The 22,248-nt window shown below is 38.7% G+C and overlaps 1 protein-coding gene across 2 annotated transcripts in view; it reads left to right on the top strand.

The window, feature by feature from the left end:
• The window catches only part of LOC124712045 (vacuolar protein sorting-associated protein 4), a 182,201-nt gene that overhangs the window by 104,062 nt on the left and 55,891 nt on the right, over positions 1-22,248 (top strand). For both annotated transcript variants that reach the window (XM_047242346.1, XM_047242337.1), the window contains exon 6: positions 7,844-8,111. In XM_047242346.1, the coding sequence (XP_047098302.1) occupies positions 7,844-8,111 (268 nt within the window). The remainder of the gene's footprint in view (positions 1-7,843; positions 8,112-22,248) is intronic.

The raw sequence follows: 22,248 nt of genomic DNA, 5'->3' as shown, positions 1-22,248 counted from the left end.
AGGATGATACCAAAAACTCGTTGTGCCAAGCAGTAGAGAAACTATGGAAGCTCTTAACAAATTGAGGCAGTACATTAGTAGTTACATCAGGTGACAATAGAGCGTTTGATGCTTTGTATACCGTGGAGAGACAAGCAAGCTAACTACAGTTAAAAAGGAACAAAAACAATTATTTAAGATTTTTAAATAGGCAAAATTTAAATTGTTCTAATTTCATATTTTGAACAATATAAAGAGAATGACGGTAAGAGTAACTTATTCACTTTCACTTGTTGTGTTTCCTATGCTTTTGACACAGGTTCTAGAAATTAGGGAATATTCAGGGATTTTCAAACTGTCAGGTAAATCAGGGAAATATTAGGGAAATTTGAAAAAACATTGGAAAAATCCCACTTTTGTCTCAGTAGATGAAATGGTTTGTTTACTGAGGTGTCATGCATCGTCGCTGGCTGGGTGCAGCTGAGTAAATGCGCTGCTTCCTTACTCCCTCATTACTACTACTTCTCCCCTCAGCTTGCAGCTAGTGCTGCCGCCACTTCTTGCCACTAGTTTGACAGCTGCCGATGAGAGGCAGGGAGGCGTGAGGAGTGGTTTGTTTGAATCTGATTTTCAGAGACTGTAGATGCAGCGGCCAGAGACAGCGGTCATGTAAACTTGAGTTGAGTCTGAGTGATAGTTTCAATGTGTGTATGTGCTCTCGTTTTCTGACAAAGGCTATGGCTGAAAATTTAGTTGCGAGAGTGTGATTGTCTTCTCTACTGGCTGTCTGTGGCTCAGCAATCATCTTTATGGTGAATTGCTACATATCCTCATTATTATTGATTCTCAGAATATTTGAACAAGTTATCTGTTTGTTGCATGGATTGATCACCGTGGTCTCATTTCATTAACATGCTGTCTGTGGCTCGTAAGTAGCTGATCACACTAGTGGATTTCCACGATGGGCTAAAAGCGGAGGCCATTTCTGCAGGTATCTGTAATGGATTGGGCCTGCCAATCTGAAGCCCATTGTTTCTCATTAATATGCTGGCCCCGCCCGTCGGATCGAGTCTCACCTATTTTCCTACAGACCGGGTCTGTTTGTGTGTGGCATAATGCAGCTGATGTTCAGGATTTATCCATGGACCCAGGACTGTGGTGCTCGTAAGTGGGCCAGAGGCTACAGGCGATAGATTTCAGGAGTTGCGACTGTCTCACTGCAACTGCATTGTACAGTGTGGCGTTTTATAGACATTTTATTTGTTGCAGTACATTCTTGGCACTTCAAAAATAGTTTATATGCTAGAAAGTATGGTCAATAATAATAAGAAGAAAATTGTGGCGATTTGTACGCTACATTTCTCAAAATAAAAATCGTACACCACCTGTAAAATAATAAATGTAATGCAGTGGGTAATAACTGCCAATAAAAACGTAGTAGAACCAACATTTTGTTGGCAGTCACCTTCAGTGTTGCTTTACACAATTCTTCCCCACCATACTCACTTCTTTAAAGAGGCCTACTTTTTTGTGAGGTTATTTCTGAAATCAGTGAAGATATTTTAAGTCTGCATTGCGACCCCAAGCAAATAAGTATTTTTGTCACCAATGTGTTTCATTTTAGTGAAATAAAAATCAGTTGTCTTAATGAAACACACACACTATTTGGCTTGCTTCCTCCATCTAAAAAAGGTTCATTACAAAAGATGTTGATGTTAGTGCTTAAGATTCTTGCTCTCATCAGGAAATGCAATTTCCTTGCAAATTTTATTATTATTACTATTATTATTAATTTTTTTTGTCAGTCCACTGAAAAGTGTGAAAAGCAATTTTTACTGTCTGCCTACAAAGAAGAGGAAATACCAGTACACTGAAGCACACAGCTACACAACTCAATTATTTCTTTTATTTATTTTTTTCATCGTGTCATTCTGATCCCTAACTTGGCAAGCATCACAAACATGTTCAGCATGGGAGCCTCATAGCTTAAAATGCTTAGAAGGGGAGAGTGCAGGATGGAGTCCACCGATTCGGGATGAACTGTGCCAGTAGAATCAGGTAGATGGCAGTTCCAGGTTCCTAGAGTTGGCCATAGGAAAAGGTAAAATCCCCTCTAAATGTTTTTGATTAGCGTATCAGAGATTTTTGAGCAACAGTGGTCAAGTCAGTGGCAGGGCACAGTGGTCCAGCACCCTGACCGGAAATTCTCCAACTTGGGTTTGTTTCTAACTTTTACTTATTTTTTTAATTAACTGATATACATCTAAACAGGACTTGTTTTAAATGATACATTTCTGGTGGTTCACGATTTCAGTTGTCTTCCATAACAACATTCTGTAGGTAAAAATATCGAAATCACAACTTTTAATGAAAATTTTCTAAAAAATTTCACCAATATTCTCTCTTAAACATTTCCAGTTAAAACAGAAAAGGCATTATCATTGATGGTTCTATTGCATGTTTGAGTCCTGTAGCAATAGCGCTCTCTCTCTCTCTCTCTCTCTCTCTCTCTCTCTCTCTCTCTCTCTCGTGTGTGTGTGTGTGTGTGTGTGTGTTTACCTTAGGCCACTTTTAAGTTAATAAACTAGAAAATCTAGAATGTTATTTTTGTATTTATTATTAGTGAAAAATAAAATTTCCCAGTACTCAACGTATTCATAATGACAAAGGCAGTGTTATTACAAAATGCAAAATAATATGTATAACATTACTATTACCGTAAATATCAACACAAAAACAATTATCTTGTACATAACTTGTAAAACTGTTTGTTATTGGACGTATTTTTCTGAAGAATGAATTTTCTCCAGAAGTTTCTCAATATGTTTCAGGTAATTGAAAAACTCAATGCAGCTGTATGTGAAATTTATATTGGCAAGCAACAGTGTTTTCAGCTTTACAACTTTCAATTGTGGTTGTTTTTTTAACACTCTACAGGTACATTAGTACCTCACAGTGATCGTCTAAATTCTACCACCTTAGAAAAGTTGCTGAATGATAATATTTGAGAGGAAAAATATTGAAACATTTCCAATGATTTCAAATGAACTTCTTTTCCCTCATTATTCCACTGATCAATTTTGTCTGCAGTAGCAAATTGCTCAACATAAACAAATTCATTGAAAGTGGCATTATCATTTATATTTGTTGATTCGTAGATGCAGCTCTAGTCATTGGCATATATATTTCAACACCACTCCATTTTAGGACATTGTTAAGCATGCTCCTTACAAATATCTCATATACTTCAGATCTCTTAGTCTATGTTATAGAAAGCATATTCTGCTTTTTTGGAAATCTACTTCCACCTCACTTTCATCTTCTAATTCATACAGAGCACATTTTAAAACACCTGGGATAAAATGGTTCTCCTTTTTCTCTGTCATATTTTCTTTCAACGTGGAAAGAGCCTTGGCTCCTTCAACACCTGTATAAACTCAACTTCTACCTGGAGATCAGCTAGTGGAAAGTTGTGGCTTGGTTGTGGATAAAAAGAACAACAGCTTCTGCCAGTGGGGTTTCAAAAAAGAATTTTACTGTCACTGGATTGTTTCCCTGTCTAATCCTTCAAAAAGGGCAAGAACTCTTCAAAGTGCTGATGTTAATGCTTATCATTTAGTGTTACCATAACCTAATAATTTCCTTTACTCAACCTCAGCAAAGCAGGGGAAATCCTTCAGTGATTATATTCATACAGTACGTGTGTGAAGATGATAAAAAATTTTGTGAACAAACATTCCTATATCAATAGGTAAAGAATTTGCACCAGTCTTTAATTTTGCTGTGCACTATATGTTCTGCATATCCAACCCAAAAGATTCTTTACCATTTTAAATTTGCGAAAAATATTTCTTGTTCCTTTATGTGCTATCCCACCAAAATTACTATTGGTGCAATCACTACAGAATACAGTTACTGTGCTATCTAGGTTGTTTTTTGCAAGGCCATAAGACAGGTAATTGGTAACAATATTTGCTATTTCCCCGGGACGTTCATAAAGTTCCAAAATTTGGACACAGACACCCTGTAATGGTAAAAAGTTCCTAATCACACAGGAAAAATCTTTTTCTCCCTGTGATTGGAAGCATCTGTATAACTGACTTCCTGCAACTGTTTTTGTAACATTTCACAAGACTGAGAGGCAAATACAATCACAACAATGGCTTCAGTCTTTGTGCAACTTCAAGAGAAATTCTGTTCAAACCAATTTCTTACTACTTTCGAAGTACAGTCATTTGAGTGAAAACTATGATTTTCTTCAACGACATGATAAGCCCAGGCTCCTTCAATTGCAGCCAAGTGCAGTTTGCATTCTGTTGCGGAATTTGCCTGGAAAAATGAAGTTACACTTCTGTATGACACAGCAGCAATATCCACCTTTTAATGTTTACTTGCACTTGGATGTTGCTCAGTGTCGCTCTTCCCTCAAAGGTACATGCAAAACTCGGTGTTACAAATGATGCAGTGAACTGCAGAATTGGAAAGTGTTTTCTTTATGATTGTGTTCATATGATAGAAGATAAATTTAAGTAAAAAAGGATTAATATTTCATGATTTATCATAATTATTACAAGTTAATTTAAAACTCTCCATAAATTACAAGTCTTATGCCATAGGCTAAGATACTTTTTTTTTTTCAGTGCAGCAGTGAACACACATTTTCATTTTGGCATCTTGAATCTCTCACGGAACTGCCAAAACAATGCACATCACACTCAGACTGTCACTGAGAGAATGGAATCGAATTATCAAAGTGAAGTGTGGGAAACAAAGCAATGTCGACAGTGTGGTCATTTAGATGATTTGTTACTCGTAACAAATTTTGTCCATCAATAACATAACTTTCATTCTTAGCAGTTATGAGCATAAAGATTTAAAATTACATAGTATAACATAGAAAATAAAAAAATAAAGCCACTTTCTAATAAAATGGGACAGAGAAGTGACCTGACGAAATCGGTTGGGGACACTGGGAGAGCAAGTTGAAAAAAGCTACTGTCCCATTCAAAATGGGACATCTGGTCACTTAAACTTACACAGCATAGTACAGTTTAACCGCTTTGGGGAAACTTTAGCCCATGTATTTTATGTATGCGAGAGCCTGCCAGTAAATTTGGTCCTCCAGTTGCTGGCACTATCAAGAAATTAGGACAACAATATAGGAATGTTGTTATTACTTACTCCAAGTCAGGAAAACTAACGAAAGCGGTTCAGGCAAAAGTTTTGGAGACTACATTAAAACCATTGTTGCTAACAACAGATTCCTTCTAGTGGTGGATCGTGGGGTGGCCAAGCAGATTTCTCATTGTGTTATGATGCATAAAAGACTCTAAGATGCTCCTGAATTGCTACAAGGTTGAGAATTATTGTAAGAATAAAATGCAATTAAAATACACTCAGTTGTGCAGCATCAGTTTACTGCTCCTGATGCATGTTATCATCAAAACTGACAGAGGAAAGGCCTTCATTTATAAGCTTGAATGAAGTATACTTTCCACTGGGGCATATTTTGGAAAAGTGTTCTTGCTCAAAAAATAGTGGAATAAAATGTGCATAGTGTGAACAATATAATTAATTTCTAGAATTTCAGAAGTTTTACTCTTTAATAAATCACCAAATTATGCAAATTAACTGAAGGGAATATATAAATTGAACTATTTAAATTTTATAGTTCAAAGTGTGGGACCGATGGCCTTTGTAGTCTGGTCCCTTCAACCCCCAGAAACCAACCAACCAGTTCAGAGTGTAACATTGGAGGGGGGGGGGATACAATTAACAGCAAGAATTGAACCAGAGCTGGCAAATTGCCAGTCGGTGCACTTGTCCATTGTACTCACTAACTTGGCCAAGGTTGCTCAAAAATCCGTCCACAATCTACTCGAAAATCTTTATAGTGTTTTTTTTTTACCTTTTCATGTGGTCCCCTCAGGCAAGATAGTCTAGGAACTTAAAAAGGGCCATCTACGTGCTTCTACTCACACATTTTGTGCCATATTGGCCTTGTGCCATCCAGTTTTGGTCATAATAAAAAAAGTCTCAGTGTTATTTATGTGCGTGATTCACTTGTAAATGAGCTCTCCTTTTTAATTAGCCTCGCAAGGAATAAAAATTTCTGCAGCTGTAGTGGTCATTTGGTAATGTTATGATTGTGTATACATTTTTAAAAAGTGAACAAACATAAACTAAGTGATGCAAGTATTAAGTTAGAGTTCAAATCCAATAAAAACAGAAATGGCAGAGAGAAACAGGCAACAGCTTTCCTCTTAAACCATATACTTGACAGTCATGTTTGTGGACTGCTGCTACTGCAGCAAAATTTGGCCTATATGTTCATCGCTCTTCCTCTGCCTGGGACGTCTCTAGCTAAACATGTTATCACTTGGAGAGCCATCAATATTATTATGTTGTCATATGTCAGCCAGTGTGCAATACATGTTCTGTTTTTTGTATTAACACTACTGTTAGAAAGCTACCAGCAGCTATAAATCACAAACCAGAAGTCTGCACTGAGGACACACATTACCCAGTCACAGAGCAGACACTGCAGCAGTAGGCATGTCTTTGATGTATTCTTTGACACAGAACCAGTTTCTGCATAAGTATTCCAGAGTTCTATCGGTGAAACATGCTCTACAGTACCTGCTTTATTTGGGAATGAAATCCCCTTCAACCATCTAGATACAGCTTTCAGAGGTTTGCCTAAATCACTTACTTAAGGTAAATGCATGGAGAGCTTCTTTGAAAATACTGCAGTTTATTTTCTTCCTGTCAGAATTTGTACTCCATCTCTAAAGCCATTGTCATCACAAGGCTATTAAAGATTGCTCATCCTTTCTTCTTAACTTCTTATTCCATCAGTGCATCTGTGAGAATTTTCTGCTTAATCCTTGAATGCTTCCATATTATCGTTGTTGTTCCAGTGTCAACCTGGCTATGTGTGTTCATGTTTCCCTGCTTGATCTGTAGCTGAATGAATTTCTTATCTTAGTCAGGCTTTAGCGATGATGCATTAAGGTAGACAGGGTAGTTCATGAAGAACCATTTGATAAAGTTGATTTCCAGCTACATCATGCGTGATGGTTTTGCATTGTGTTGTTAAAGCAGGCCTTATTTCTCCCAATATTACTTGAATAAAGGAAAGAAAGACCAAGAGAACTGAGCATGTAAACAGTATGTATATTCGTTTGCTAAACTACTGAAATATTATGTATTTCATGTAAAATTTGTTTTCATGAATATTGAGAGCTCTGCAGTTCACATGATAGACATGTGGCAGTCTTTTCTCATGACAGACAGTGTAGGTTGTGGCTCAGTGAATAAGTACCATACTGTAAATCCAAAGATCTGGATTTTAATCCCCAGTCAGTAGCAATAATTTTAGTGTATGCAAAAAATGCTGAGTTGCTCACTGATTCAGACTCCACTCTAAACTGTAGTTTCCCATCTAACAAGCTGAGTCAGTCAGTTCAATAGTTGGAAGAAAAGACCACATCATCTTGAAAAGGACCATGTCTTGTAAAGCACTGGGGTGTTCAAACCAGCTTCCGGTTTGAGGACAATTTTACTTTCAATGTGCATTCGGATTAGTTGTCTGTGAGTAACTTATCTCTGTCACCACTATTATTTCATGATTAATTTTCGCACATCCTACTTCACTGTCCTGGGATGTTCTGTACAACAAGTGACTGGCAATTTTTAAGTTGTATTTGTAGTATAACACCTAATTGTCTTCATTATTACTCAGAAGCTACAGAATTGTAACTGTATGATGATTACATGTAATAAAATTTATTCATACTTATCAACAACAGTTCAGTCATTGTTATATTCTGTTATTCATTTAGAATGTATGTATTTCTTCCAGCCACCAGGTACTGGTAAATCATATTTAGCTAAAGCTGTAGCAACTGAAGCTGACAATTCAACATTTTTCTCCGTTTCTTCTTCCGACCTGGTGTCTAAGTGGCTGGGAGAATCTGAAAGATTGGTGAAGAATCTGTTTGAGCTAGCTAGACAACGCAAACCAAGTATAATATTTATTGATGAAGTGGATTCATTGTGCTCATCACGTTCTGACAATGAATCAGAATCAGCAAGGCGCATAAAAACAGAATTCCTCGTTCAGATGCAAGGTAAGTCAGCAATATTTGTACATAGTTGCTGAATAAGAAAATTACAAGGCCTGCTTCAGATCAGTTAGGCTATACGACATATTAAATAAATGTAAGGAGGTACAGGGGTGGGTGGCAGCTATAGGACTTTTATAGAACTGAATGACTTATTGCCAGAATGGTAATACATATTATCACCGCCACAAGTGTTTTAACTTCAGAAGTAAGGCATCACATAATCTGTAAATACTTTTTTTTAATAGAAGGGTCTGAAAAGTGAAACTATGTGCTATATATACAGATGATTCACACATTGCCTAATTGTAGCTCTATGAACCGTTGATTTTCTACCAGAAAAAGGAGGGGGGGAAATAACTGGAGTCACCTATCGTACATGTTTTCCGCCATTGGTTTACTGCAGAGTACCGAAGTGACATGAGGGCAGCAAATGAAATGGGCTATTGACATCACTATAAAAAAATCAAATACTGAAGTTTTCCATAAGTCACTGAAAGATGGTGCAGGGCACTGTTGTCACCATATAGAATCAAAGTTGTAAATGAGTTGTGCAGGCCTCCTGTGGGTCATTCCTTGGCAGTTCAACCATAAAAGAAAGATTTTATCACTCAACATCTCAGAATTGAATGAAATGGGGCTCCCTCGGAGCTAAGTAAACGATAGCAAATTTTAGTATTTTCTCTCTCCGTTTCCATTTTTATGCTACTTGAGTGATCGGTAGGCTTGTCATTTTGAACATTGCGACAGCAAAAAAATGACACCTGCTTACATTTTGAAAATAACTTTTTTGTTTATTAATCATCCAAACAATGTGAAACTTGGAGATTGCACACTGTAGTCTAAGGGTTGTGGGAAAAAATATCTCAAACCTATAAATAAAACCATTGAGACAGGGAATATATCCAGGGTGAAGCGAAATTTGCGCACTCGGGCTTCACAACGCAACTCCTCACAGGCTGACGATAAAAAAAATGTCTCACAAGATTTCGTCCAGCGAGTACATCGAGCAGAAAAAGAACATTAAAGAGTGGCAATCTGGCAACACTGTAACCACATGTATGGTAACTCTCTCTGTCGGCATATATTAGTTGTGCTGTACAGTTGGTGCAGTGAACAGAGTTTTGTGTTAGCATGCGGGAGGTCAAGGTTTCGAACCTACGTTAAGGCGCTTTTTTTAATTTAATTTAATTTTTTTCTAATTTCATTCTGACATTTCCTGTTGTAATATACACTGTTTCTTAGCTCACATGTATCCTAAATTTGTGATATTTTGTACCACTGAACATAACAAATACATGGTTGGACAAGTAAGAAATAGACAATTGAAACAAATAACCTGTCGTAAGACTTGTGTGAACGTGGTGGTCATACAACAGGACCTCCACGCCTGAGCCATTTCCCTGGAAATGGTCTGTCCAAATACTGTCGCATATTAATTCCAGAGTGTGGAGGTGCACCGTCATGTTGGAACCATATCCTCTGCCGAACATGTAGTGTAACATCTTCCAGTGCATTAGATAGATAATTTGAGACGAATGCATGATACCTTCGTGCAGTCAACCAGTCAGGCAACATATAGGGGCCCAAACACCTATCGCCCCAATATTCTGGCCCAGATGTTGATACCAAATCGAACTTGATATCCACGGTCGCGGGTGACGTGCAGGTCAACCTCACACGATGGTGGGCATTGTGCATATTGAAGACACTAATGCTGGTTCATCCAACCATATTATGGTGTTCACAAAGTCATCGTTGGCTTCCTGTTGTTGTTGGAACCATTCACAGAATTGCATCCGCTGATGATGATCTGCTGGATGCAGGTTTTGCATAAAAGCAAAATGATAGGGGTGCAGCCCATGCTCGTGCAGCACGTTAATGACCGGGCATTGCAAGACATGCAGCTGCCTTGCTATGCTACATGAACTTTGCTGAGGTTCTTGGTGTATATCCTCCAGAATAGCTTCCTCAGTAGCTGGAGTATGGCGAGTCAGTGGATGACCTCTTTCACATAATGGTGTAAGGAGAGAACGTGACACCCGAAGGCACAGCTCCAGAAGACAAAACATACTTTTATCTGGATGGCATCGACAGGGATATCTAGCAGCATATTCATGAGTGGCAACACCAGTCCGGTTATCAGATGCACGAACGACCAGAAGCATATCCACATATTCATTGTTTGTGTATGCCATACGTCTGCCACACTGGTTTCGAAGTTTACAATGAGAAAATTCGATATGTGTACACATGTACACTGCAATCTGTCATGGGCACATTACTTCGCTCGCAACTAGTCCTTGTCTGGTGGACAGCGCATACAGTATAAACACACCGTCAGTCCTGTGCGTTGTTCCATCTAACGGCATTACCCCTCTGACAGATATTGTTGTGTATGATTCATCCTGACACTGCTAATTGTGAAATTTTCAGTTTCGAATTACACTGTTTCCCTAATGGTAACAGACATGGTTTCCCTAATGGTAACAGACATGATGTTTCCACAATCCCATTGATAGAGTAATAATATGAGAAATGGACTAAACAGCATGCGGTTACCAGATTCATTGTTGAAAGGCATAATTAGTGGGATCATGGTGATAACATATACAAATAGTAACACAGTGTGGACATTATTTGCAAAGTATGTTGCTAGTCCTACTGGTAATGTAAGGCCCAACGAAATGTGATGTACCTGAACAAGGTAAGAATAATAGTTGCTGCTAATCTATCGAACCACTGGAGGAGGGTATAAGGAAAACAGGTTTCGCATCTAGTAGATGAAGTGGTGTGAATAAATTCACACTAACAACATGGAAAGAGCTTCTTTCAAAGCTGGCTAATCTTCCATTTCTACGATTGCATTATGTAAGTACAAATGTTTTGTAGAGGACCCACTGCAATCGCTGTTGATGATTAAGATGCCAGATACCATACCACCTGGACTACATTTACCAAATAAAAAACGTATGCCTCGACTCAGGATCGAACCATCGTCATCCTGCATGCTAATCCAAAATTCTATCCAGTGCACCAACTGTAATGCACAACTAAAATGTGCTGTCAGAGGTAGTTACCATACATGTGGTTACAGTGTTGCCAGATTGCCACTCTCTAACATCTTTTTTCTGCCGGATGTACTCGCCAGACAAAATTTTACGAGTGATTTTTTTATCGCTGGCGTGTGAGGCATCGCGCTGCGAAGCCCAAGTGCATGAATTTTGCTTCACTCTGAAATTTTAAATCATTAAACTTGTAAAAGAAACTGACGTGATTTAAGAGAAGCTCAAATTAATTCAATTTTTTAACAGTAGGTGAAATTCGTGACATTGACATAATTTTCTGTATAGGGCACATACACTGAGAAATACAACAGGGCACAGCAGTTAATAGCAAATTATCATCTTTGTTTCTTGGCGATCTATGTTGCTGCAGTAGATGTAAAATATTTTGCAAGTATCTGCTTCACCAGAATTTGTTGCGGCTTGCCGAGTTCTTGACAGTGTAGCTAATGATTTGGTAGTGGCAAGAGAAATTTCAAGAAATTAGAGTTGACCCATTGTTTTCTTTCAGAATTACTTATTTATTCTGTAATACAGTTACAAAATTGCTGCAACCAAACAGCTTATCGTCAGAAGTATCATCATATGAACTATCAAGTGAAATTTATGACTGGATTGAGGACTTCTTGGTAGAGAGGACACAGCATGTTATCCTGGATGGAGAGGCCTTGTCAGATGTAGAAATAACTTTTAGGTGTGCCCCAGGGAAGTGTGTTGGGACCCTTGGTGTTATGTTGCATATCAGTGACCTTGCAGACAATATTAATAGTAACCTCAGGCTTTTTGCAGATGCTGTAGTTATCTATGATTAAGTACTGTCTGAAAGAAGCTGCATAAATATTCAGTAAGATTTTGATAAGATTTCAAAGAGGTGTGAAGACTGGCAACTTGTTTAAATGTTTAGAAATGTAAAATTGTGCACTTCACAATACCAAAAGTGTAGTATCCGATGACTATAATGTCAATGGGTCACGTTTGGAATTGGCCAACTCGTACAAATACCTGAGTGTAAAACTTTATAGGGATATGAAATGAAACAATCACATAGGTTCAGTTGTGGGTGAAGCAGGTGGTAGACTTCAGTTTATTTGTAAAATACTGGGGAAGTGGAATTGGTCTGAAACAGAGATTGCTTACAAATCACTTGTGCTACTGGTTCTAAAATATTGCTCAAATGTGTGGGATCTGTACTGAATAGGACCAACAGGGGATATTACATATACAGAGAAGGGCAGCACGAATGGTCACAGGTTTGACCAATGGTAGAGTAATACAGAGATACTGAAGGAACTGAACTGGAAGACTCTTGAAGATAGACGTAAACTATCCTGAGAAAGTCTTTCAATGAAGTTTCAAGAACTGGCTTTAAATGATGACTCTAGGAATATACTACAACCCCTGTGTATCTCTCACATGGGTATAATGAGGGTAAGATTAGAATAATTATTACATGCACAGAGGCATTCAAGCAGTCATTCTTCCCTCACTCTTTATGTGAATTGAATGGGAAGAAACCCTAATAACTGGTACAATGGGACATACCCTTTGCCATGCCCCTAATGGAGATTTGCGGAGTACAGGTATAGATGTAGAGTGCAGACAGAAAATTTATGGATTACAATCCGAAACATACAGACTGATATCATGAAATTACATATTAATTCATTCTTCTCACATTGCAACATAAAGTTTTATATGACTTTTAGCTTTTAGTATTGAAATTCATATAATCAGTTCAATAACAATGTTTTTTATAAAGTTGTTTATATCATTAAGATTATTAGTTAGGAAAAGTTCCTGATGTATGTGTTCTTTCGATAAATGCACAGAAAGCTACTTTCACTTCTTGTGAAAGGTATTCTGGAATTACAAAATGAGAATTGTTTGTTTTATGTCATGCAATTAGTAACATTTGAATCTGAGCATAGATGTAATCAAATTAATGATAGTATAATAAATTTAGCTTTAAAATGATCAGATAAATTCAATAAGAATGTTACAAAATTCATACAAGCCTGTAAATATGTCAGCCTGATGCCTGAGGTCAAGAAATGTCATACCGATATTGGTATGTTTCAGCTGCTCTGAAAATTTGTAATTTCTTGCACTTCATATTTTACAATGTTAAACAAGAGGAGTTCAAGAGGGATGGGAACTGGGTAAATATCCTCTTATTTTGATCAGTGGAATGACAGCAAAGGTTATGAAGGATACATAAATTGTATAGTAATAATTGGTCTGAAACACAGCATTGGAGGATAAATGAACCCAATGTAGAGAACCCTACTTCCATTTCTGGATGTATTTGCATTTAAAATTTGAACACTTTTGGTGTATATTGGCAGCTGAAATCAACCATATTCATTCACATTGCTTTTTCCCTGCCTCCAACATCTTTTATACATAGTAAATGTTTACAGCGCAAATCACTTCGACAAAAAACTTATTACTAAATGAATTACTCCATGTTTCAGTTTGTTTCCTCTTTTCAGACTTGGTTCTGTTAAGAAACCTTTTTCTTTAAAACGATTTTGTACTTCCTGCTGAACATTCAGAAAGTTCAATAGTATTTTGAATGTTTTGTCGGGACTAGCTCAATGGCATGGGGATAATTAGCAACGAGAGTTTTTTTCTTCTTTGTATCTTGGCGTAAATTGTTCTTTATGTTGTCAACGAGCAAATCCATATCCCATCAAGATATATAGCTTATAAATTCTCCAAGCTGTGGTGCTTTCGGATAATGATGAAACTAAATGCAGCAGAATATGATGGTACTGTGCAATTTAGACATCATTCAGAATATTCCAGTCATTCCAAAATGAGAGGATGGGATCCTTTGATTTTCAGAGGAGTGTATGTGCTGTTTCCAGAAAAAGAGTCACTGTTATTAATTACATTTACTGTATGTGGTGCAGCTTAAAAAAATGAAGTTAACTTGAGATTTCCGTAAATAATGTCAGTTGAGCCTATTTAGTTTATCAGTTAAATGACTTAAAATGTCGGTTAACTCAAAAGCATATGATTCAGGGTACTTGGAATTTCAGATTTTTATAAGGAAAGAATTAAAAATTACTCCTCCTCCTCCTCCTTCTCCTTCTTCTTCTTCTTCTTCTTCTTTTACCCCCTGTACAAAGACCAGTGATGCAGGTCTCTTTGCTATCCTGTCCCATGCAAGCCTCTCCATTGCCAGATAACTACTGCTACCTTCATTCTTCTGACCTGGGTTCTGTATTCATCTCTTGATCTCCATCTATGATTTTTTTTAGTTCCCACACTTCCCTCCAATACTAAATTAATGATTCCTTAATGTCTCAGAATGTGTCGTACCAAATGATCCTTTCTTTTGTTCACATTGTGCTGCAAATGACTTGTCTCCCCAATTCCAGTCAGTACCTCCTCATTAGTTACCCAGCTAATCTTCAAAATTCTTCTGTAGCACCATATTTCGAAACCTTGTATTCTCTTTTTGTCTAAACTGTTTATTGTCCATGTTTCTCTTCCATACATGGCTACAATCCAAATAAATCATCATCATTTAAGACTGATTATGCCTTTCAGCATTCAGTCTGGAGCATAGTCCCTCTTATAAAATTCCTCCATGATCCCCTATTCAGTGTGAATATTGGTGCCTCTTCTGATGTTAGGCCTATTACTTCAAAATCATTCTTAACCGAATCCAGGTACCTTCTCCTTGGTCTGCCCCGACTCCTCCTACCCTCTACTGCTGAACCCATGAGTCTCTTGGGTAACCTTGCTTCTCCCATGCGTGTAACATGACCCCACCATCTAAGCCTGCTCGCCCTGACTGCTACATCTATAGAGTTCATTCCCAGTTTTTCTTTGATTTCCTCATTCTGGACGCCCTCCTGCCATTGTTCCCCTCTACTAATACCTGCAATCATCCCAGCTACTTTCATATCCGTAACCTCAACCTTATTGATAAGGTAATCTGAATCCACCCAGCTTTCGCTCCCATACAACAAAGTTGGTCGAAAGATTGAACGGTGCACAGATAACTTAGTCTTGGTACTGACTTCCTTCTTGCAGAAGAGAGTAGATCGTAGCTGAGCACTCAATGCATTAGCTTTGCTACACCTCGCTTCCAGTTCTTTCACTATGTTGCCATCCTGTGAGAATATGCATCCTAAGTACTTGAAACCGTCCACCTGTTCTAACTTCGTTCCTCCTATTTGGCACTCAATCCGTTTATATCTCTTTCCCACTGACATTACTTTCGTTTTGGAGATGCTAATTTTCATACCACAGTCCTTACATTCCTGATCTAGCTCTGAAATATTACGTTGCAGACTTTCAATCGAATCTGCCTTCACAACTAAGTCATCCGCATATGCAAGACTGCTTATTTTGTGTTCACATATCTTAATCTCACCCAGCCAGTCTATTGTTTTCAACATATGATCCATAAATAATATGAACTACAGTGGAGACAGGTTGCAGCCTTGTCTCACCCCTGAAACTACTCTGAACCATCAACTCAATTTACCATCAACTCTAACTGCTGCCTGACTATCCATGTAAAGACCTTTAATTGCTGGCAAAAGTTTGCCTCCTATTCCATAATCTCATAGAACAGACAATAACTTCCTCCTAGGAACTCGGTCATATGCCTTTTCTAGATCTATAAAGCATGGATACAATTCCCTGTTCCACTCATTAACACTTCTCCATTATTTGCCTAAGCTAAAGACCTGGTCCTGACAACCTCCAAGAGGCCTAAACCCACACTGATTTTCATCCAATTGGTCCTCAACTAATACTCGCACTTTCCTTTCAACAATACCTGAGAAGATTTTACCCACAATGCTGATTAAAGAGATACCTTTGTAGTTGGAACAATCTTTTCTGTTTCCATGTTTAAAGATTGGTGTGATTACTGCTTTTGTCCAATCTGATGGAACATGTCCCGACTCCCAGGCCATTTCAGTTATCCTGTGTAGCCATTTAAGACCTGACATTCCACTGTATTTGATGAGTTCCGACTTAATTTCATCCACCCCAGCTGCTTTATTGCACTGCAATGTATTGACCATTTTCTCCACTTCCTCAAATGTGATCCTATTTCCATCATCATTCCTATCTCATTGTACATCGAATTCTGAAACGTTACTGATCGTATTTTCACCTACATTGAGCAATTCTTCAAAATATTCCCTCCATCTGCCCAAGGAATCCACAGGATTCTCCAGCCGTTTTCCTGACCTGTCCAAAATACTTGTCACTTCCTTCTTACCTCCCTTTCGAAGAATGCTAATTACACTCCAGAATGGTTTTCCAGCAGCTTGACCCATAGTCTCCAACCTGTTTCCAAAGTCTTCCCAAGATTTCTTCTTGGATGCTGCAATTATCTGTTTGGCTTTGTTTCTTTCTTCAACATAACTTTCTCTGTCTACCTGAGTTCTAGTATGTAGCCATTTTTGATACGCCTTCTTTTTCCTTTTACAGGCTGCCTTGACTGTGTCATTCCACCAAGCTGTTTGCTTCATCCTACCTTTACACACTACTGTTCCAAGACATTTTTTAGCCACTTCTAGTACTGTGCCCCTGTACCTTGTCCATTCCTTTTCCAATGACTGTAATTGACTACATTCAACTAACTGGTACCTTTCTGAGATCACTCTTATGTACTTGTGCCTGATTTCCTTATCCTGAAGTTTCTCCACTCTTATCCTCCTACATATGGACCTGACCACCTGCACTTTCGGCCTCACAGTACCAATTTCACTGCAGATTAAATAATGATCAGCGTCATCAAAGAATCCCCTGAATACATGTGTGTCCCTCACAGTCTTCCTGAATTCCTGATCTGTTATTATATAGTCAATGACAGATCTGGTTCCCCTGCCATCCCAAGTATACCGGGGAATGTTCTTATGTTTAAAAAAGGAGTTTGTGATTACTAAGCCCATGTTGTTGTTGTTGTGGTCTTCAGTCCTGGGACTGGTTTGATGCAGCTCTCCATGCTAATCTATCCTGTGCAAGCTCCTTCTTCTCCCAGTACCTACTGCAACCTACATCCTTCTGAATCTGCTTAGTGTATTCACCTCTTGGTCTCCCTCTACGATTTTCACCCTCCACGCTGCCCTCCAATACTAAATTGGTGATCCCTTGATGCCTCAGAACATGTCCTACCAACCGATCCCTTCTTCTGGTCAAGTTGTGCCACAAACTTCTCTTCTCCCCAATCCTATTCAATACTTCCTCATTAGTTATGTGATCTACCCATCTAATCTTCAGCATTCTTCTGTAGCACCACATTTCGAAAGCTTCTATTCTCTTCTTGTCCAAACTATTTATCGTCCATGTTTCAATTCCATACATGGCTACACTCCATACAAATACTTTCAGAAATGACTTCCTGACACTTAAATCTACACTCTATGTTAACAAATTTCTCTTCTTCAGAAACCCTTTCCTTGCCATTGCCAGTCTACATTTTATATCCTCTCTACTTCGACCATCATCAGTTATTTTGCTCCCCAAATAGCAAAACTCCTTTACCACTTTAAGTGTCTCATTTCCTAATCTAATTCCCTCAGCATCACCCGACTTAATTCGACTACATTCCATTATCCTCGTTTTGCTTTTGTTGATGTTCATTTTATATCCTCCTTTCAAGACGCTATCCATTCCATTCAGCTGCTCTTCCAAGTCCTTTGCTGTCTCTGACAGAATTACAATGTCACCGGCGAACGTCAAAGTTTTTATTTCTTCTCCATGGATTTTAATACCTACTCCGAATTTTTCTTTTGTTTCCTTTACTGCTTGCTCAATATACAGATTGAATAACATCGGGGAGAGGCTACAACTCTGTCTTACTCCCTTCCCAACAACTGCTTCCCTTTCATGTTCCTCGACTCTAACTGCCATCTGCTTTCTGTACAAATTGTAAATAGCCTTTCGCTCCCTGTATTTTACCCCTGCCACCTTCAGAATTTGAAAGAGAGTATTCCAGTCAACATTGTCAAAAGCTTTCTCTAAGTCTACAAATGCTAGAAACGTAGGTTTGCCTTTCCTTAATCTTTCTTTTAAGATAAGTCTTAAGGTCAGTATTGCCTCACATGTTCCAGTATTTCTACGGAATCCAAACTGATCTTCCCCAAGGTCTGCTTCTACTAGTTTTTCCATTCATCTGTAAAGAATTCGTGTTAGTATTTTGCAGCTGTGGCTTATTAAACTGACTGTTCGGTAATTTTCACATCTGTCAACACCTGCTTTCTTTGGGATTGGAATTATTATATTCTTCTTGAAGTCTGAGGGTATTTCGCCTGTTTCATACATCTTACTCACCAGATGGTAGAGTTTCGTCAGGACTGGCTCTCCCAAGGCCGTCAGTAGTTCCAATGGAATGTTGTCTACTCCGGGGCATTGTTTCGACTCAGGTCTTTCAGTGCTCTGTCAAACTCTTCACGCAGTATCATATCTCCCATTTCATCTTCATCTACATCCTCTTCCATTTCCATAATATTGTCCTCAAGTACATCGCCCTTGTATAGACCCTCTATATACTCCTTCCACCTTTCTGCTTTCCCTTCTTTGCTTAGAACTGGGTTTCCATCTGAGCTCTTGATGTTCATACAAGTGGTTCTCTTATCTCCAAAGGTCTCTCTAATTTTCCTGTAGGCAGTATCTATCTTACTCCTAGTGAGATAAGCCTCTACATCATTACATTTGTCCTCTAAGCCATCCCTGCTTAGCCATTTTGCACTACCTCTCGATCTCATTTTTGAGACGTTTGTATTCCTTTTTGCCTGCTTCATTTACTGCATTTTTATATTTTCTCCTTTCATCAATTAAATTCAATATTTCTTCTGTTACCCAAGGATTTCTACTAGCCCTCGTCTTTTTACCTACTTGATCCTCTGCTGCCTTCACTACTTCATCCCTCAAAGCTACCCATTCTTCTTCTACTGTATTTCTTTCCCCCATTCCTGTCAATTGTTCCCTTATGCTCTCCCTGAAGCTCTGTACAACCTCTGGTTCTTTCAGTTTATCCAGGTCCCATCTCCTTAAGTTCCCACCTTTTTGCAGTTTCTTCAGTTTTAATCTACAGGTCATAACCAATAGATTGTGGTCAGAGTCCACATCTGCCCCTGGAAATGTCTTACAATTTAAAACCTGGTTCCTAAATCTGTCTTACCATTATATAATCTATCTGATACCTTTTAGTATCTCCAGGATTCTTCCATGTATACAACCTTCTTTCATGATTCTTAAACCAAGTGTTAGCTATTATTAAGGTATGCTCTGTGCAAAATTCTACCAGACGGCTTCCTCTTTCATTTCTCTCCCCCAATCCATATTCACCCACTATGTTTCCTTCTCTCCCTTTTCCTACTCTCAAATTCCAGTCACCCTGACTATTAAATTTTCGTCACCCTTCACTATCTGAACAATTTCTTTTATCTCATCATACATTTCTTCAATTTCTTCGTCATCTGCAGAGCTAGTTGGCATATAAACGTGTACTACTGTAGTAGGTGTGGGCTTCATATCTATCTTGGCCACAATAATGCGTTCACTATGCTTTTTGTAGTAGCTTACCCGCGTTCCTATTTTCCTATTCATTATTAAACCTACTCCTGCATTACCCCTATTGGATTTTGTGTTTATAACCCTGTAGTCACCTGACCAGAAGTCTTGTTCCTCCTTCCACCGAACTTCACTAATTCCCACTGTATCTAACTTTAACCTATCCATTTCCCTTTTTACATTTTCTAACCTACCTGCCCGATTAAGTGATCTGACATTCCACGCTCTGATCCGTAGAATGCCAGTTTTCTTTCTCCTGATAACGACATCCTATTGAGTAGTCCCCGCCCGGAGATCCGAATGGAGGACTATTTTACCTCTGGAATATTTTATCCAAGAGGACGCCATCATCAGTTAATCATACAGTAAAGCTGCATGTCCTCGGGAAAAATTATGGCTGTAGTTTCCCCTTGCTTTCAGCCGTTCGCAGTACCAGCACAGCAACGCCGTTTTGGTTATTGTTACAAGGCCAGTTCAGTCAATCATCCAGACTGTTGCCCTTGCAACTACTGAAAAGGCTGCTGCCCCTCTTCAGGAACCACACGTTCATCTGGCCTCTCAACAGATACCCCTCCGTTGTGGTTGCACCTACGGTACGGCTATCTGTATCGCTGAGGCATGCAAGCCTCCCCACCAACGGCAGGGTCCATGGTTCATGGGGGGAGGACTAAGCCCATACTGGCACAGAAATCCAAGAGTTGTTTCCCGTTCCTGTTGGCCTCCATATCCTCTCCAAATTTACTCATAACCTTTTCATACCCTTCTGTTCGATTTCCAATCCTGGCATTAAAATCACCCATGAGCAGAACACTGTCCTTGTCCTTTACTCTAACAACTACATCACTGAGTGCATCATAAAAACTATCCATCTTATCTTGATCTGTCCCTTCACAATGTGAATATACTGACACAATCCTAATTTTCTTGCTAGACACTGTCAAATCTATCCACATCAGTCGTTCGTTTACATACCTTATTGCAACTACGCTGGGTTCCATTTCTTTCCTGATGTAAAGCCCAACACCCCATTGTGCTATTCCTGCTTTGACTCCTGACAGGAAGACCTTGTATTCTTCCTCTTCTTTCTCACCCCTTACCCGAATGTCACTAACAGCTAAAACGTCCAGCCCCATCTTACTTGCAGCCTCTGCCAGCTCTACCTTCTTCCCAGAGTAGCCCCCATTGATATTAATAGCTCCCATCTCATTACCATTTGTTAGCAAAGTTGTATCTTAGGAGTCCCTGGTTTGTCAGTTAGAGGTGGGACTCCGTCACCTCCAAAGGTCCGAGGCATTTTGCTCTGATTGTTGCCAGCATCATATTTAAAGTACCAGGGAAGCAGGTTGCTAGCCTTACTTGCCCCGAGTCCCATTGAGTTTTACCCCTAACGGTTGAGGGACTAACCGGTGGATTTGGTAGTCTTTGCCGTATGAGCACAAAGGTGACCACAACTCAGAATATGTCCGAGATTCCCAGCCTTATTCCAAAGTAACTGGTATCCCGACTGTCGGGACCACTTACTTGGCCACTCATACGTTGCCTGTGGTTCATGAACTAGGACATGACAACAGGAACCCACACCATGAACCACATCCAAATAAATGCCTTCAGAAAACACTTCCTAATGCTTAAATCTATATTTGATGTTAACAAATTTCTCTCCTTCAGAAATGCTTATCTTTCCATTGCTAGTCTACATTTTGTATCCTCTATATTTCAGCCATCATTAGTTATTTTACTGCCGAAATAGGAAAACTCATACACTACTTTCAGTGTCTCATTTCCTAAGCTAATTCCCTTAGCATCAGCTGATGTAGTTCAGCTGCATTCCATTATCCTTGTTTCACTTTTATTGATGTTCATTTTTTATCCTCCTTTTGAGAAACTGTTCTTTCTATTCAACTGCTCTACCAATTCCTTTTGTATCTTTGACAGAGTTACAGTGTTTTTATTTTTTCTCCTTGAACTTTAATTCCTACTCCAAATTTTTCTTTGGTTTCCATTACTGCTTGCTCAATGTACAGATTGAGTAACTGAGATAATGGCTTAACTAAATACAACAGAACATGATGTTACTACACAGTACCCCCACCCCCAAGACTCATATAACTGCTGTCTTGTTTCTGTACAAGTTATAAATAGCCTTTCAAACCTATATTTTACCTCTGCCACCTTCAGAATTTAAAAGATAGTACTCCAGTCAACATTGTGAAAAGCTTTCTCTAAGATTACAAATTCTATAAATGTAGGTCAGCCTGTCTTCTAAAATGACTCGTATGGTCAGTATTGCCTCCCATGTACCTACATTTCTGCAGAATCTAAACCAATCATCCCTGAGGATGGCTTCTGCCAGTTTTTCATTCATTTGTGTTGTTAGTATTGTGCAACAATGAGTTACTAAATTGATAGTTTGGTAATGTTCACACCTGTCAGCATCTACTTCCTTTGGAATTGGAGTTACTGCATTCTTCTTGAAGTTTGGGGGTATTTCGCTCATCTCATATCTCCAGTGGAATAGTTTTGCCATG

This window comes from Schistocerca piceifrons, chromosome 1, assembly GCF_021461385.2.
Source record: "Schistocerca piceifrons isolate TAMUIC-IGC-003096 chromosome 1, iqSchPice1.1, whole genome shotgun sequence".
NCBI lineage: Eukaryota > Metazoa > Arthropoda > Insecta > Orthoptera > Acrididae > Schistocerca > Schistocerca piceifrons.
Note: the sequence above shows the minus strand (reverse complement) of the source record. Positions and strands in the feature narration are given on the sequence as shown.